The sequence below is a fragment of the Phaethon aethereus genome, assembly GCF_964289735.1.
Source record: "Phaethon aethereus genome assembly, chromosome: 6".
In the NCBI taxonomy this organism is placed as follows: domain Eukaryota; kingdom Metazoa; phylum Chordata; class Aves; order Phaethontiformes; family Phaethontidae; genus Phaethon; species Phaethon aethereus.
The window spans coordinates 22,138,715-22,155,093 of record NC_138580.1 but is presented as its reverse complement, the minus strand read 5'-3'; the positions used below and the strand labels follow the sequence as shown (position 1 = coordinate 22,155,093).

At 40.3% G+C, this 16,379-nt stretch overlaps 1 protein-coding gene across 1 annotated transcript in view; it reads right to left on the bottom strand.

Moving 5' to 3' along the window:
* Positions 1-16,379, bottom strand: part of CERS6 (ceramide synthase 6) — a gene marked incomplete at both ends in the record, with an annotated part of 128,436 nt that overhangs the window by 23,755 nt on the left and 88,302 nt on the right. Inside the window, 3 exons of the mRNA XM_082001705.1 lie at positions 2,248-2,376; positions 9,209-9,301; positions 13,439-13,489. Coding sequence (XP_081857831.1) covers positions 2,248-2,376; positions 9,209-9,301; positions 13,439-13,489 — 273 coding nt within the window. The remainder of the gene's footprint in view (positions 1-2,247; positions 2,377-9,208; positions 9,302-13,438; positions 13,490-16,379) is intronic.

The window sequence follows — 16,379 nt, the reverse complement described above, 5'->3', positions numbered from 1 at the left end:
ATTTTATAGTGTGGCTATTTGCCTTGGTCTGAAGCATCCATTCCCTACTCTTTTAGAAAAGTGTGTTAGGAGATAGCTGGAACGTAACAGAAAGGATTCAGGTTGAACTGTCAGCTATGTGAGGCTCATACACCAGCAGCATACCGAATTGGTAACTACTAACATCTATACACTGACATCAAAATTGTCAGAGTGTTCATTAATTGAAGCTGAAAAGTTTCAAGGTTCCCAAATAGGTGGGATTTTAAGTGCCTCAGCAGGTTAGGTTACAGTGTTTCCAACCCACAAGCTGTACTGCAGTTGCAAAGGTACCCAAGACCCCTTAAATAACTTAGATGGGATTCTGAAAGTTGCCCCTCAGCAGTCTAGATTTCAGCTTAAGCTAATGTAATAGCTTCCTAGGCAAGCAACTGACTCTACATTTGGCCTGTCCTGCCATGGTTAGGCTGCTTTGAGTATCCAAGATTATCTTTCATTCAGACCTAAGAGAACACCTATGTATTTCTGAAATCCTGCTATGACTCTTTTGTACCTGCAGATACCTTAAGGCCTATGGATAAAACTTCACTTCCAGTATTCCTACCAACATATATTACTTTCTGCAATGAAAATAGCAAAAATGTTGCATTCCAGCTTTCCACTGGACATGTTTTGTTATGAAATGGTAGGTGGAAAGAGTCCAGTGGCCTCTGGAAATGGCTTTTCATTTTTACAAATATGTAAAACAGGTCAGGTGCACAACTGACCCATCGTGGCACGATATTTTACCAGCTGCTTTGGCAGTTTGATAATTTTCTTCCTATGCACTGACTTCCCCTCAGCAATGTCAACAGTGTGCAGGAGTCTGTCTTCTCTCATATGGCACTGGGGCTGTGACCCACTGCCCTAGCAGAAGAAAGTCTGTTGAGTGAGTCGTAATGGCCCTCCTAGTAAATCCTTCTCAGGGGTTTTGATTCTCTTTCTTACACTTTAGACTGGCTTTAGTACTTCCAGTCAGAATAGACTGAACGAATTGACTAGAAAGACCACCAAAGTATGTGTCTCATGGGGAGCTGTACTTGCTCAATGTTTGCAAATCACATCAGAATACCAGCAATTTCTCTTTATCTTAGCCAGTGAATGAACAGAGGAATTGAGAAAAAATATGTATCTCGCTGCGTTCAAGGTAAGGTTTTAGCTAGCCTATTACAGCTGCTCTCCAGCGGTTTTATAGTTTCACAGGCACTGGTCTGATCTGGAATGAACACTGTCAAGTACATCTGTCCGGTGGTGAGAAAAGAGGAATGCAGAAAGTTTGGGTGAACCCACAGCTAACAGAATGGATCTACACACATTGCTAAAATAGAAAAATAAACTTTTAAAGATGTAATTATTTCTAACAGGAGAAATCCAGATTCTCTGTTGCTTTCTATTTCTGGCAGTCATGTGCCTTCTAGATTAAATTTTTGTGTAACAGGATCCCTGCAACTACTGTAGTAAAAAGTGATTTCAGACAAAATAGTTATTAACTTTGGTTTGATCCTGATGGAGAGTTCAGCCCAATCCCAGCATCACCCAGAGCTGTCCAAAAACTGATGCAGATACAGGATGACAGCCTCTCTAAATTGCTGCTATGGAAGTTACAGAACATTTTGACTTAAGAATTTCAATCAACCCTTCTTCTCCAAAGCCAACTGTTTAATACTGGCATCTGGATGCAGAGGTAGGGGCACCTGGAAAATCCTAGGGACCAGAGGTCAGCTCACTGCCTGCACACAGAACAGCCGCTAAGTTGTCCAGCATCCTCTGCCCAGCAACACACAGCAGAATCAAACCGTGACACCTCAATTCTTTTGGAGACAGGGTTCTTACCCCACACATCACTTCAGAGGGGTCAAGAACCAGGAGCTTCTATCCCACACAGTCATCACTTTCCAGATTTTGCAACTCTGAGCTTTTGATTTTACCCTGTTATATTTAAAATTTGTGTGTAACCCTCCCTGGCATGCAATATATTACCAGTCTCTGCTCTGTACAAGCAACTTATCAAGGGATAAAACAGCCTAAAGTCACAAACATGCACTGCTGCAAATGTAATATATTTCATCAAGGAAATACATTATATTAATCACCATTACCATCTTGCACTGACCTCTTTGCTTAAGAAACACTTGTTTTGAATATCAAATAGATTCTATCTGTTGACATACTAGCTCTCAGAGTAGTGAATACCATGTACAGACACTGATGATATATGTATTATCTCACCTCTAGGACAACATCAGCCGCATCATGGAGACATAAGGTCAAGGTTCCCACTCGTGTCAAATTGGTTACATATGAGAAGGTTATCAGGGTGACTGTTACAATGTGATGTGTAAACATGATGCCAAAATCCTAGAGCAGCAAGAAGCAGGGGAAAAAAAAAAAAAAACAATGAACCAAACAGTGAGATTCAGTCCTCTTATACAAAAATGGATGGATGTTTTTTAAACCCAGCATTATGGTGATGTTACATAAAGATCCTGCTATGTAAGTACATTAAATACCCTGCTATGTATTTCACTTAGACTGAATAAAATAATCATTGTATGTTAACAAAATGCATAAAGATTATTGAAAGCCAGGCAATACCTACACTTCTCAGTTCACAGTAAATTAACCTATTGAAGTAAACATTTGCAGCTCAAGTTACTTTGAAAAGGCATATGTACATACAAATCAAATTACACCGTATTTCTTATACACCAAGCAACACAGAATATGAAAAATAATGCACCATTCACAAGAGTTCAAACGGCTACAAAGGAATGAGAAACACATCTCCTCTGCACTAGGAGTTATCAACAGTCACCTGCCAAGCACAACTGAGAGCCTTCACAGAGCTGAAAATCCCGGTTCCAGTTTTTTATTTGTTTATTTTTAATGAAGCTGCTTTGGCTTCACACTGTAACAGGGTCAAAAAAGTCTTTTGCTGACCTGGTGCAGCTCCTACTCCTTAGATCTAATCTGCTGCCTCCCAAATGATGCAGGTTAGCTGGTCTCCAGATTAGTAACTGAGTTATTCGGCCAGCAAGTAAGTGTTACTTTTGAAAAATACCAGGAGCTGTGAAGCTCCTGTAATCACATTCCCACGAACGTGCCAAGGGGCAGGCAAAGCAGAGAGAAAGACCCGTCTGCCTGGCCTAGACTCCCAGACTGGTTACTGAGAACACAGGACCCGCAGAGATGAGACTCTTCTCTGCAAGGCAGCATGTCAGTCAAAAAGAAGTCTTCCTGCAGTTTGCTGAACTACCCACACCACTTTGAGAAAGTGCTATCAAAACCCTGAAGAAAAGATCACAGGCATGATTTGACTGGGGAGTTCCTCCATGCATCAGGCGCAAAGTTACTACCGCAGCTCTCAGCAGACCCGGCGGCTCTCACTCAGGGCTGTCTGAACGAAGAGATCCAGGTAGTCAGAAGCAGTGGCTCCTCCAGGCAGCCTGCTCACCGAGCATCTTGGGAGGTGGCATTTGGCTTTCTGTCAGCTTTCATGGGCCAGTCCTTCAGCTAAACGGCCCACAGCAGAGAAACCAAATCCGAGACCCTGCAGTCTTTAGGGAGGCAGCACCTGGTTTGCAAACGGACTGAAGGGACGTGTCAGGCAGGGAGGGCCCTATGGAAAATGTCGGCAAGCTCACACTAACACAGGGTCAACTGCAGAAAAGCAGCAGCTACAGCTGCCAACTGCTCTGTCTCTCCAATACTGTTGTCCAATACTGGGAAGAGTAACTGCCCAGTGTCACCATACCTCTCCTCGGGAATGCTGCAGGCACGTAGCAGACGCCACTGTTTTCCAGGAAGTGCAATGCTGCTGCCTCTCGGTACCGGCACTGGCTTCACTGCAATGTACACCTGGAGTCCGTGGAAAAACCTGCAGCTTGAGCAGTCTCACTAATTGAATAAGGGACAGGACCTCCTCCCAGCCTATCACTTTATGTTTAATGCTATCAGGTGCTACAAGGTCCTATTTCCTACGCATACTCATCAATGGGCATTGCCAGTATCTCCAACACAAAGCTGAGAGCAGGTGGGGGGAGACGAAAAAAGGAAGACTGAACGCAGAGAACTGTATCCTAGTTTGGTATACACCCAACATTTCTCAGCCAGGTTATTTGGTCCCCAGCAGCATGGAGCACATCAAATACATTCAGCGGTCATATCAAGTCATTGCTTTAAATCTATTTTCTTAAAGCAGACTGAACAAAAAGAGAATTAAAGGCTGTTTGCCTTTCTAAAAGTCTTAAGGGAAAGCAGCGGTATGGCATCTTAATTTCAGTAACTACAAACCCACACATGGGGATCATTTCACCATACCATAATCAAAACAGTAAAGCACCTACCTTATTCCCTGGGATTAGAAGTAAGCTACTAGCATTGCCATATGGCCATACTGCAGCCTAGCTCTTTACCTGCTTCAGCTGCAAATACTATGGCACTGTTCTTCATTTTCCTTCTAACTGCAATTATGTTAGCACATAGGCAGTCCAAATGGGGGAAGAAACCAAGCAGAAAATTCTTGTCTGTTTTTATAGCTGACACATTCATGTTCTACAAATACAAGATTTCTAGTCCCTCTTGGGAACCTCCTGACAATATGGATTATTCCTAAGCAGCCCTAATGCTCTCGGGCAGCAGTCTTTGGCACTTCTGCACCAGCCTACTTAGAGAAATGCTGTCCAAGGAACTCCTCTGATAATATTTCTTAAAAGAGGCAGTTATCTGACTCTGTAAGCTCTGAAATGGAGATGCTTGGACTAACCTACTCAAAATTGTTAGAAAAAAGTAGCAGTGATATAAATAAGACTACTTCTGTTATTCTGGTTCTTTCTTTCTTGTTTGTGACATTTCTTTACGTCAGTAATTAATACTATGCTTTGAAGAGGTAACCTGTTAGATTTTAATTATACATAAGGGTAATGAATACATAGAAATTAATGGTACACGTCCCCATAATGTCAAGTGGTACTTGTGTTCCTAGCTTCCTCAAGCACTTTCACCCATACACAGCAGAAGAGCAGCTGTACAGGAATGGGGTTTATCTTTTTTTAAATATATTTGAAACTGTATCTATGTTTGTGCAAGATGCATTTATTTACAGCAGACTTGTAGCCTCCAGTTTTAACTCCTGAAAGATATCATGTGCCTGTGTCATAAAAATATGTGGCTAAGAACAAGAGAAAGAACCTAGTCCTGACACCATCAGTGGGATGAACACAGGGGCAGATAATGGAGAAACTCCATGGGTCTCAAGTTGTAGATAAGCCCTCTGGAATCAAGGCTTCTGCTACCCACATTTGTTTAACATGACACACTCACTGACTAGGCTGCCAAGTGGCTATGGAGCATTTGCCCACTGAATATCATCTTCACTAGTGACTCCAGCTTCTGGAATTAGGCTTCAACAATGAAGGGGAGTATCACCAGCTAAAGGTTTCAACCATTACAGTTCTAGTAAAGGTCTGCAAAATGTACACAATCTAAATTCCTTTCCTCTGAAACAAAAGAAATCAGCTCTATGACTCTTTTTTTACTGGGTTTGAAGAAAGAAATCTAGGATCCAGATTCAGTGAAATATAGAATAAATTTTCTAGAATAAAAATGGAATATTCAAGAAAATTAGCAGCTACAGATTATTTTGTTTTGGGAATAAGTGAACTGTCTTTTAAAAAAAAAACCACAGAAGCTCTAGGAATTGCCAAATGCTTGGACCTAAAAGGTGTGGATACATAGAAAGGTCTCCTAGATCTTCTACAAACCTGTTAAAACACTGACTGAGCAGAAATTTTATACATTCCCTTAAATACACCAATCAAATGTTTTTCTATCAAACAATGCTTCAGGTATCCAGAAAACATGTAAATAAGCCTCATTGTTTTTAAAACCCATCAGGGACTTGTGAAGAGTAAGAAAGTTCCCTGACCTAATTTTTTTCTCTGTGTTTTACAAAGAAGGAGTAAGGGAAGCTGGACAGAGATGATAAAAACACCAAATCATACTAGGTTGCAGTCTTTGAAAATGAAAACCCTTAAGGATAGAACATCATTACAGCAACACAGTAGATATTTATGAAGCAAGCAACATGCCAATATAAAACCGTAAAAGTTAATCTACTCAGCTTGCTGCCTTAATGCCAATAGTAAGTATGTGCAACAGCCTAAATAGTTTGTTCACGCCTCTTCAGCCAGGCAAAGATAATCTGGTGGAATTTATAACACCTGAATAAACAGGTATTTGAAGGTCAGCAAACCAACTGGAAATCATTTTAAAGTCATGAATTTGCTACTAGAGGAGAAAAAACCAGAGATGGAAAACAGCAAGTACATTTCTCTTGAGCTACAGCGAGTAAAAGACCAGTGCTGGAGTTATGTCAGTGCCAAGTGCTGATGCTTTCAGAGAAGACCTACTGCACATCACCTTGATAGAAACCCAGCTACATAAAAGTGACTGGCTGAATTCCTGCAGTGCACGAGGCTGTCAGGGCACTTTTGATCATCCCAGACTACAACACAGCCATTGCTGAATTTAAAGTATTTAAAATGACAACCAAGACTTAGATAAAAGTATTCCTCTCACTGTAACATGAAAACATCGACAGGTTTCTCAGGCTAAGAACTGTTAATCTGCTCTGTATAAAGTGTCATGAATTATTACAATAGTGTGTGATATTAGCTGGCAAATTTCCGGCTTCTTCCAGTTAAACAGAGCCTTATTTCATATAGGTACTGTTTCACACATTGCATATTGGGTACATTAAGCTGCTTACACATTTTTTAAACTGAATCTGCTCTTTAAAAGAGAACTATTATGGTGCTGCAAGAGCTGGTGTCTCTGTCAAGCTCGTACTACTTTTTGTGAACTACTGTAAGCTCCCAGTGCTAACATTTTTCAAGTCATGGGTCTCCCTGACCGCTTGCACTTGCCCCTGGCCAGAGAAGAGTTTTACTGTGTGACACCAGCATACAGCCGCATCTCTCCAGTCTCATCTTCCCAGTTGTCAAATTTTGCTTACACTACAAAAAGCACTGTCTCCACAGTCCAAACTGGTCAGTGATCTAATAGGTTATTTTAAAATATGGCATCTCCACTGTCCCCTGCAGGGTGTTTATAATGAAAGGCTTTTAACTTGCTATCATTGCTCTGCAGATATTGTGCTCCTGCTCTCTGCTGGACACTGCCGTTCTCAATCACAGCAGATGCACGGGACATTGCTTTGACCTGCTGCTCTGGGTTCAAGCACTGCACGTCCGTGGCAGGAGTGTTACTTAGCTGTTAGCAATCCACTTCCCCACCTCCATCTCCCATTCTATTTCCACAGTAGGCTGCTGCAAAGTCTTCCTGATAAGTACAAATAATTTATATGTAACTGAGAAACAGACTTGCAAAGGTTGTTTACCTGCACATGTACTGTGGGCAGGATGAGGCTTTACCTCTGCAAAGCCTCAGCTCACCAATGGGAAGGGAACAAACTCTCCAAGTCTTGAGGGGAAAAAAGCTATGGCATTTGCTCATGAGATGTATTAAATGAGAAAGGTGTTACCGACCCTCCCAATGGCCATTTTTCAGAAGTGTACTTCGGTGCTGAACCTACATGCTGTTCAGGTAGCCTCCACTTACTTTTCACATAAGCAAAGCAATTAGTCAGGAATCAATTAAATATTCTTCGAAGATGTATTATACTGCAAAATTGCAGTACTGTTGCAATTCCAGTGCTGTTACATTTTCCTCTCCCTCAAAGAGGTACACAAAGAAAATAAAACATAACCAATGGCACGGTGCAGAGGGCTGAGTATGAATGCAGCAGGACTGATTAGACACAATACATTTCTGCAGCAATAACCTGAACAATTCTGTAACACTGCTGCAGAGGTTTGGTTTTGGTTGATATACTGACAAATGGCTATTCAGTATTGCTTGGACCTGCAGCTTACGTATATTAGTCAATGTTACTCTTGATGTAAATTCATCTCCATGATCATACAGCTCTGTTGAGCACTGTTTTTCTGCATCTCTGTTTTTTGAAACAGTGAAGTTGTACTCATTTCAAGCTTATGATTAACAGCATGTTTAGCATGTACAGACAATGCAAGCAAGGGATTTACATGTACTCATCCTAAATTGTTTGTTTTGTTTACGATTTACCCTCTGGTATAGATTTGTGGATGTTTTCTTGATATTTCTACTTCTGGAAAAATTTGGAAATTCAAATAGAGGGGTGTTTTCCTATAGACATAGCTGTGACACAAGACTCCCAGGAGCACACTGTGGTTACAAATAGCAGATAAATTTATTCAGGACATTCTGGATCCTTCATTTACTCTTTTCAGAGTTATGCTCCTGCTAAAATTCTAGTAAACAGTGATTAGCATAGCCCACAATCATTTAATTAAATGATGGTAGGAGGAGGCACATAAAAATATTATAGAATAATTCCAACTGTTTTAAACAAATAATTTTCCAACATTAAAAAACCCTGCAAGAATAGCTCAATGGACTGTTATTATAGAATGACTGTCGTGCTGCCTGTTCTGCTACGGACTACCCCTCTCCTTGGAGGAGAGAAATTGGATGAAGGAATATGGAACAGGTTGCTACTAATACTGGAAAAATGTTTTTATCTGGCCAGGGTTTTATTTCCTTGATTAATAGCCCCTTAGTAGTAATGCTCAGCTACTTGAAATTTCATAACCCTAAAGGTAAGATTAAATGTAATGTCACTTTTTGATATTAAATGTATCCCTGTTTTTACCATACCTTTGTAGAATAAATTGAAAGCCCTCATAGATCTTACCAAAGTGATACCGTGAATTTATGAGGCAGTCTTGCTCTGTCATTGATATTTCATGATTTAACTGTCCAAAGAAATAGGACATCTACTAGCTACTACGTGTTCAGTTCTGTTCAAGATACTGTATGAGAGTAGAAGGTTTTTTCAGCTGATGCTATTTTGCCTTGAATATTTGATTACTCCAGGCTATTCTTGTGCAGAAAAAACCCACATCATAGTAACAATGAACAGAGTAAGAAAAGCGCTTCAACACCCATTTCTCAGTGATGAATATCTGCAAGAGGTGGTGACCAGAAAGAACTGTATTTCCAGTTCACTGCACAGGTAATACAGGTATTGCTCAAGTCAAGAAGGATATGTGCTTAAAGCTTTTAATGTTTTTAGTCTCATTGTTCTTACCTTTCTTTTGATGTCAATGAATTGAGAAAACATTAAGGACCAGTAGAATGACAATTCAACTATGTAGTAATAATGTAGGTCAGGCATCAGTGGCTGAAAGATGGAGATGAGAAAAGGTTAATAGAGTCTAACTGACATTACAGGCAGTTGAGGTCTATAGGAGACATGTTTAATCACAGGGGGATTATTGAATTATACATAAGCAGCCTATATAAGAAGAATGATGATGGTTGCCTCTTTCAAACTTTGATGGCTCCGGAAAAATAAAGCTCCCCAACCTACCCTTTTCTTATGTTTTAATCTTGACAGTATTGTAATATTGTAATACCAAAAAATTATTAAGTTGTCCATTTGGAACCTAGAACAAACTAAATTCTGGGTACTCCTAGGTCTATTTTGAAAGATTACTTGAAACATCTTGCTGTACATCAGTAATGTGGGTTTAAAGCATAGCAAAAGAAACAATGCTAGAGCAGGTTAGAGAAAAGTAATGCTAGTATACAATCTCATCTGTTCATGACGAAAATGTTGTGAGCTTTAAACAGGGCTCTTTCTAATAGAAATGCCTACTTCTAAATAATTTAACCATTTTCTTGGAATATGTTAAGATTTGGAAAGAGGAAATACAATAAATTTATCCAGGCATCTTGTTTGATATACAACGTGGTTATACAGATACTTAAAAGTAAAAGAAATAAAAATAACAAGACACAGGAACTTATGCATAACCAAAACCAACCTGGGGTAACTTCAAAGGCGGCAACTGGTGGCACGCATAGGCTGTTTAGCCCCCAGCCTAAGAAAGCCAGTCCTAGGAGCTACTCTAATTTCCATGTCATTCTGCCTCTCTGCTAGTCATGTCTTCCATCGCAGTGATGGAGAGTGGCACTTGCACAGAGGAAGCTCCTGAGGGCATCTCCTGAGGGATTAGATGAATCATCCCTAGAGTAGTTTGCACTGGCACAACCATGCACCCAAGCATTGGCAAGAGGCATTTCAGTTGCTTCTTTTATTCCCATTCCCTTTTGCAGACCAGTTCTTTGCAGCTGAAAAATAGTCCATAGGTGCCCACTGAATGTTCTAAGTGGGTAATTTAAATGTAGACATACGTTTATGCTTTATGAAAGATGTGTACACTCAAAGTCCATCTTTTAAAGCCATTTCTTGAGCCAATACAATCCTTTTCTGATTTAGTGAAACTGCCAGTAAGTTTTTAATAGGTGTAATTAAAAAAAAACTGGAAGGGAACATGAGCTAGCAATGAACCGCAACTATTATACTAATTATTGCAAGAGAACTCACCAGGGAAAATTTCTAGTAAAACAATTAAGACTGCCAGCTGCTTTATTAACAATAGTATTAGTATTTCTAAACCCATATATAATGATAATGTAGGGGGATTCTAAAGATACCATGGTTTCCCTCTATGAAAGGATCAATAGTGTGTGTTTAACTTAGTTTAAATGTTAGGTTTCAGCTCTCCATAGGCTTAATTCAATAGGACTATTCTGTGCTTACGGGTAGAGTTGTCCCCCAAACAATCCATTTGACTGTATCTACAGTAAGTCCAGCTGGATTTCTGCAATGCTGTGTTGAGTAAGTTACAAAGGATTTGTAGCAAACAAGAGATTAGAAATCTTATCCAGTTAAGAAAAAAAAACAAACCCTAATTGAAAACCAGTATTTAATCCTGATTAGCACCCAGTAGACATCTTCATCTCCAAGACAATAATTTTGATAATGACTTCTATTTGATGATTTGCTTTCTGTTGGACCCTCTCCACTAGCAGCATGATTTCAGATATAGTAAATTTAGTTGCCACCCTCTAAAAGTTCTAACTAACTTTCTGAATGAGGTCATTCTTCTGGTAAGTCTGGTAAATACATGTTCTTTAACCAGTAAGATTCATGGTCTTAAGTCATAAGTAAATCTCTTCTTGCATGTAATAACAGAAAAACAGCAGAAAACAGGGCTGAAAGGCACCAACCATATCAATTCTGACAAACAGTTGTTCCTAAAATCTCCAAGGGATGAAGGTTCAACACTTCCCTCTCTCAATTTCTTCTGCTGCTTCCCTAACGTTATTCAGTTCACCCTCCAGTCCTTGGGTGGCATTTAAGTCATTACTTCTTCTGAGGCTAAATGACCAAATTCCTTCAACCCTTCTCAAATCAAGATTTCTGCTCATTCTTGCTGAACGATCTCCACTGAACAATTTCCAACAGGTACACAACCTTCCAGAACAGTAACACCCAAACATAAACACAGTTCTCCTGTTTAGCCTGTCAAGGGCTGTTCACTGCCACAGGGAATTCATGCATCTTTCAGACAATATTCTCCTTCACACTTCCCAGTCTGCCAATGAGGGATTCTTTTTCCCCCCTCCCTGTGCTTTAGAAAAAAAAAAAAAAAAAAAAGGCAAAAAAAATTAAAGCAATATGCCCTAGACAGGTTAGACTCCTTAAATTGCGAGATCTTTGCTGGAGCTTTTGGAATTCAATGTCAATTATATCTGAATAGCAGCTAGCACAATGCCTCAGTGATCCTTATTGAGACTCCTGGATGCTGAATTTAAAAAAAAAAAAAAAAGGCAGCGTTTTAAAGAAGAAAGAAGCTCAGGTTTAGAATTATAATTCAGACTAATTAAAAAAGCTATCAAAAGTTATCCTCAAAAGTTATTAAAAATTTTGAAGACTGTCTTACGAGGTCACATTTGAAACATTTGTTACCTCCAATTTATAACAAAAGGAAAAATTCTACTTCACAACTTTAATCTATTGTCGCCTCCTATTACACAAAGTGTATTAAGGAAACATGTGGCTTTTATCTTTCCCCAAAGGGTTTCCAAAGTCTATTCCTAGCCCATATACATGATGATACTTTTTCCTTGAAAGGCCTACCTTACTGTTATTATTAATAATAATAAATGGGAGCATTTAATTAATTCACCGATCCTCACAACATCCATGTTCAAAGTTACTTCTATCAGACCAGGAGGGAAAATGAGGCAGTGGTACAGCCAAGGCAGAGTTCAGGAGTTACCTTTTCTGAAAAATACACTGAATCCTTTAAAGCAGGTTGACTGCCCTGTCTAAATATATCCCAAACTTTAACAACTATGACCATTAGCACAAACTAATGGAAAGCACAGGAGAGGTTTCTCAAAGCTCTTTGGGTATGCAAATTTTGGAAGCCACCGTTCAACCAGAAACCAACAGACATAATTTCTACCCTTCTCCTTTCACTTGCCCTGCTCCTTCTTCCCCTGGCAGAGAAGAGCTTCCAGAGTTGCAGGGCTACAGTTAAATACTGGTGTTACTGCAGCACTTGCACGCCACTGAAACAGCCGTGCTGCTGTGAAAGATGGCCAAAACTTGGACCTAGGAATTAAATATTCCTGGAACTAGCTAAAACCTTAGCAGTGCAGTAAGGAGTAAATATACTGTTATTGTTCTTTTGAAGATTGTTTTAAGGAAACCAAATTTCAAACTGGCGCAAAATTTTTTTGAGCACTAAAAGAGGGAATGAGGGCAGCAGGGCACAACCTGAAAGGGCATTTTTACTTTAATGGTGGCACCCTTCTCCTTAGTAAAGGAGATAAATGACTTAAGTCTTTTCTTTGAAGTTAAGTTATATACTTTGACCTAGAAAAGAGAGAAAGCCTGATGTTTTTTGAATCCATGAAAATATAGATATTGCTGAAAAGAAAGATGTGAAACCATTCTAAAGTCTCTCATTAATTTTACCTTCTTTCGCTATAAGCTTCCAAGAGGCTAGGACTGGATAGCCCCCATATAAGTACTTAAAGGAGAAACCTACCTTCTCTCTTTAGTCTCCTCTTTGATCACGCCAAACTGCCAGGGATTAAGTCTCACCCTGTACGCGGTATAATAATTATGAGAACTATACTGGCTTTTCCCAACCCTCTGAATCTGAGGCTTTGGTAAAACTTTCAGTACCCTCAGAACGTGGTTAAAAATGACCATTCTACTGCTGTTGCAGATGTCTGCTTTCACAGTTAGATTTCACAGATCTGTTTTCAGATCTTGTGCTTCATTTCAAAACAGGTGTGACAGCTGTATTAATCTTTCCCATCTTGAACTCACGCAGTGTTCTGAAATGCTGAGTAGACCATTCACACTAACATACTGACACAAAGCTCCACCACAATAAAAAAGAAGCTCTGCAGAAGTCTCATGTTTGTTTTTAGGCAGCACTGTAACCTTTACCTGATATGGATACCCATTCCAGCACTGTCTGGTATTCCAGAGCCAGGGTGTCTGGGAGAAAAAGAAAAAAAAAAAGGTCTGTACACACCACTTTGGGCAATGTAAGCATATATGGTTAATACAAATCAAGGACAAAACTACACGAACAGCATAAAATCTGCCATTTTTGATAGAGGCTGTGAAAACTGTTGTTCAAGGTTTCACAGCATGAATTAGAGGAACCTGCCTGTTCACAGAGACATTCTTGGTTGATGCGCCATGGCCTTATACAGATACCTTTTGCAGGAGTGCAGGCTGAACACAATCAGCTTGTGCTCAGGTGGTCAGATCCCACATTACCTTCTCAATAGCATGGGAAATCTTGGCCCTAGGCTGCTCAAATATTTTAAAGAACGTCCCTTACGTGGGCTGTTACATATAAGCATCCTCCCATACAGGTTCCATCCTTCATCCCAGCCGTATCAGCTCAAGATAGCAAATCAAACGTTCTGCCTTCTTGGCTGAAGACATGAGCATCCAGACATGACAGATCTTGCTATCACACAGAAAATATTCTCATATCCTAGAGCAACGTGAAAGGTGCCAGAGCAAATTTATTGTAGCATGCATCTACAGACTGTTGCATTGCAAAAAGCTGGGCAAGCTAAAAGACTTGGGGACATGCAGCTGTCATGCTTCCTGTTTCTTTGCTGCTTGCACAAGATTTAGGTGATTATTTCTTTTTCAGTGCCACAGAGAGACTTTTAAATCTTTTCTTGCAAACAGGTTGTTTCTTTCAGAGTTCTTTAGCTTTTACCTCCTTTTCTGTGCAGCTAAATGGACTTGAGGAAGAAAATACCATACAGGCAAGGTCTTCTACCCAACATACTCAACTATTAAGTATTTCCACACCAGGTAATAAGAATGTGATCAAATCAACAGCTACTAAGCATCCACGCTTCCCTTACTGGGCATGAGTAGGAACAACTCCTTTCATATACACACGTCTTGCAAAGCACACTTGTATCTCAGGTTCTGGCAGCATCTGGACTTTGAGAAGCACCTGTCTACACTACAAGTACACACCCACCAAGATCTTTGTGCAATCCCTTTACATAACCTTAACTGCTCTACATCCAAGTTATAAAGGGGCAAAACATTATTAATAGGTCTCCTGGATTAAGGCACACATACCCTTACAGCATTAAGTGCTTCCACTAGATTACATTTTTCCAAATAACTCCTCATTGCATGATAGATGGCATTTTCTTGTTTTCACCGTCAGGTGGAGCAGTTCACCTCTGGCAAAGCATAATGACAAACTCATCCAAAATACAATGGGTGAGCACCAAATAAAATCAAATGAACATTAAGCAGAATGTTAAAGCCCCAGGCTGAGAATCAGGCTAGTAGAGTCTTTGTAAGTAGGAAGCATTTGTACCATATCAAAAGATAGGATAAATGCTAGTAGCATTTTATAATATTATATTTATATATTATATATAAATTTCTAATATTATAGCCCAATTCCCAACTGATACTTACGTTCTAATTGTGATTTGTCTTATATAAAGTCCTTATAACCTTTGTTGGTTAACAATGATGTAATATGATTACTAAAGGCTCCTCCCAGTTCTCTGAATGTGTCCTTCACATGAAAAATAAGATAAAATAAAGCTTGTACACCCATACTCCCAATGCTCCTGAAATTGGAAAGGCGTAATTCTTACAGTAAGCTGAGCAGTATACCAACACAGAATCACAGAATGATTTGGGTTAGAAGCGACCTTAAAGATCATCTAGTTCCAATGTCCCTTCCACTACAACAGGTTGCTAAAAGCCCCATCCAACCTGACCTTGAACACTTCCAGGGAGGGAACACCCACAACTTCCAGCCCTCAACCCATTCTCCACCCAGCCTGTATTTGTGCTTGGGATTGCCCCAACCCATGTGCAGGACCTTGCACGTGGCCTTGCTGAACTTCATGAGGTTTGCAGGGGCCCACCTCTCAAGCCTGCCTAGGTCCCTCCAGATGGCATCGAGCATGTTGATCGCACCACACAACTTTGTGTTGTCGGCAAACTTGCTGAGGGTGCACTCAATCCCACTGTCCATGTCACCGACAAAGCTGTTAAACACTGCCAATCCCAGTAACAACCCTTGAGGAACACCACTCATTACTGGTCTCCATTTGGACATCGAGCCTATGACTGCAACAATGTGAGTACAACCACCCAGCCAATTCTTTATCCACTGAGTGATCCATCTGTCAAATCCATGTCTCTCCAATTTAGAGATGAAGATGTCATGCGGGACACTATTAAATGCCTTGCACAACCCAAGGTATATGATGTCAATCACTCTTCCCTTATCCACCAACGTTGTAACCCGACCGTAGAAGGCCACCAAATTTGTCAGGCACGATTTGCCCTTAGTGAAGCCATGCTGTCAACAATCACCTGCTTATTTTCCATGTGCCTTAGCATAGTTTCCAGGAGGATCTGCTCCATGATCTTGGCAGGCACAGAGGTCAGACTGACTGGCCTGTAGTTCCCCAGGTTTTCTTTTTTCCCTTTTTAAAAAGGGGGTTTATATTTCCTCTTTTCTAGTCAGTGGGAACTTCACCGAACTGCCACAACTTCTCAAATATGATGGATAGTGGCTTAGTAACTTCATCCATCAGTTCCCTCAGGACCTGCAGATGTGTCTCAGCAGGTCCCATGGACTTGTGCACTTTCAGGTTCCTTAGATGATCTTGAACCTGATCTTCTCCTACAGTGGGCAGTTCTTCATTCTCACAGTCCCTGCCTTTGCCTTCTGCAACATGAGCAGTGTGGCTTGAGCACTTGCCAGTGAAGACTGAGGCAAAAAAGTCATTGAGTACCTCAGCCTTCCCCATATCCCAGGTAATCAGGCCTCTCGTTTCCTTCCGCAGAGGGCACTCATTTTCCCTAGTTTTCC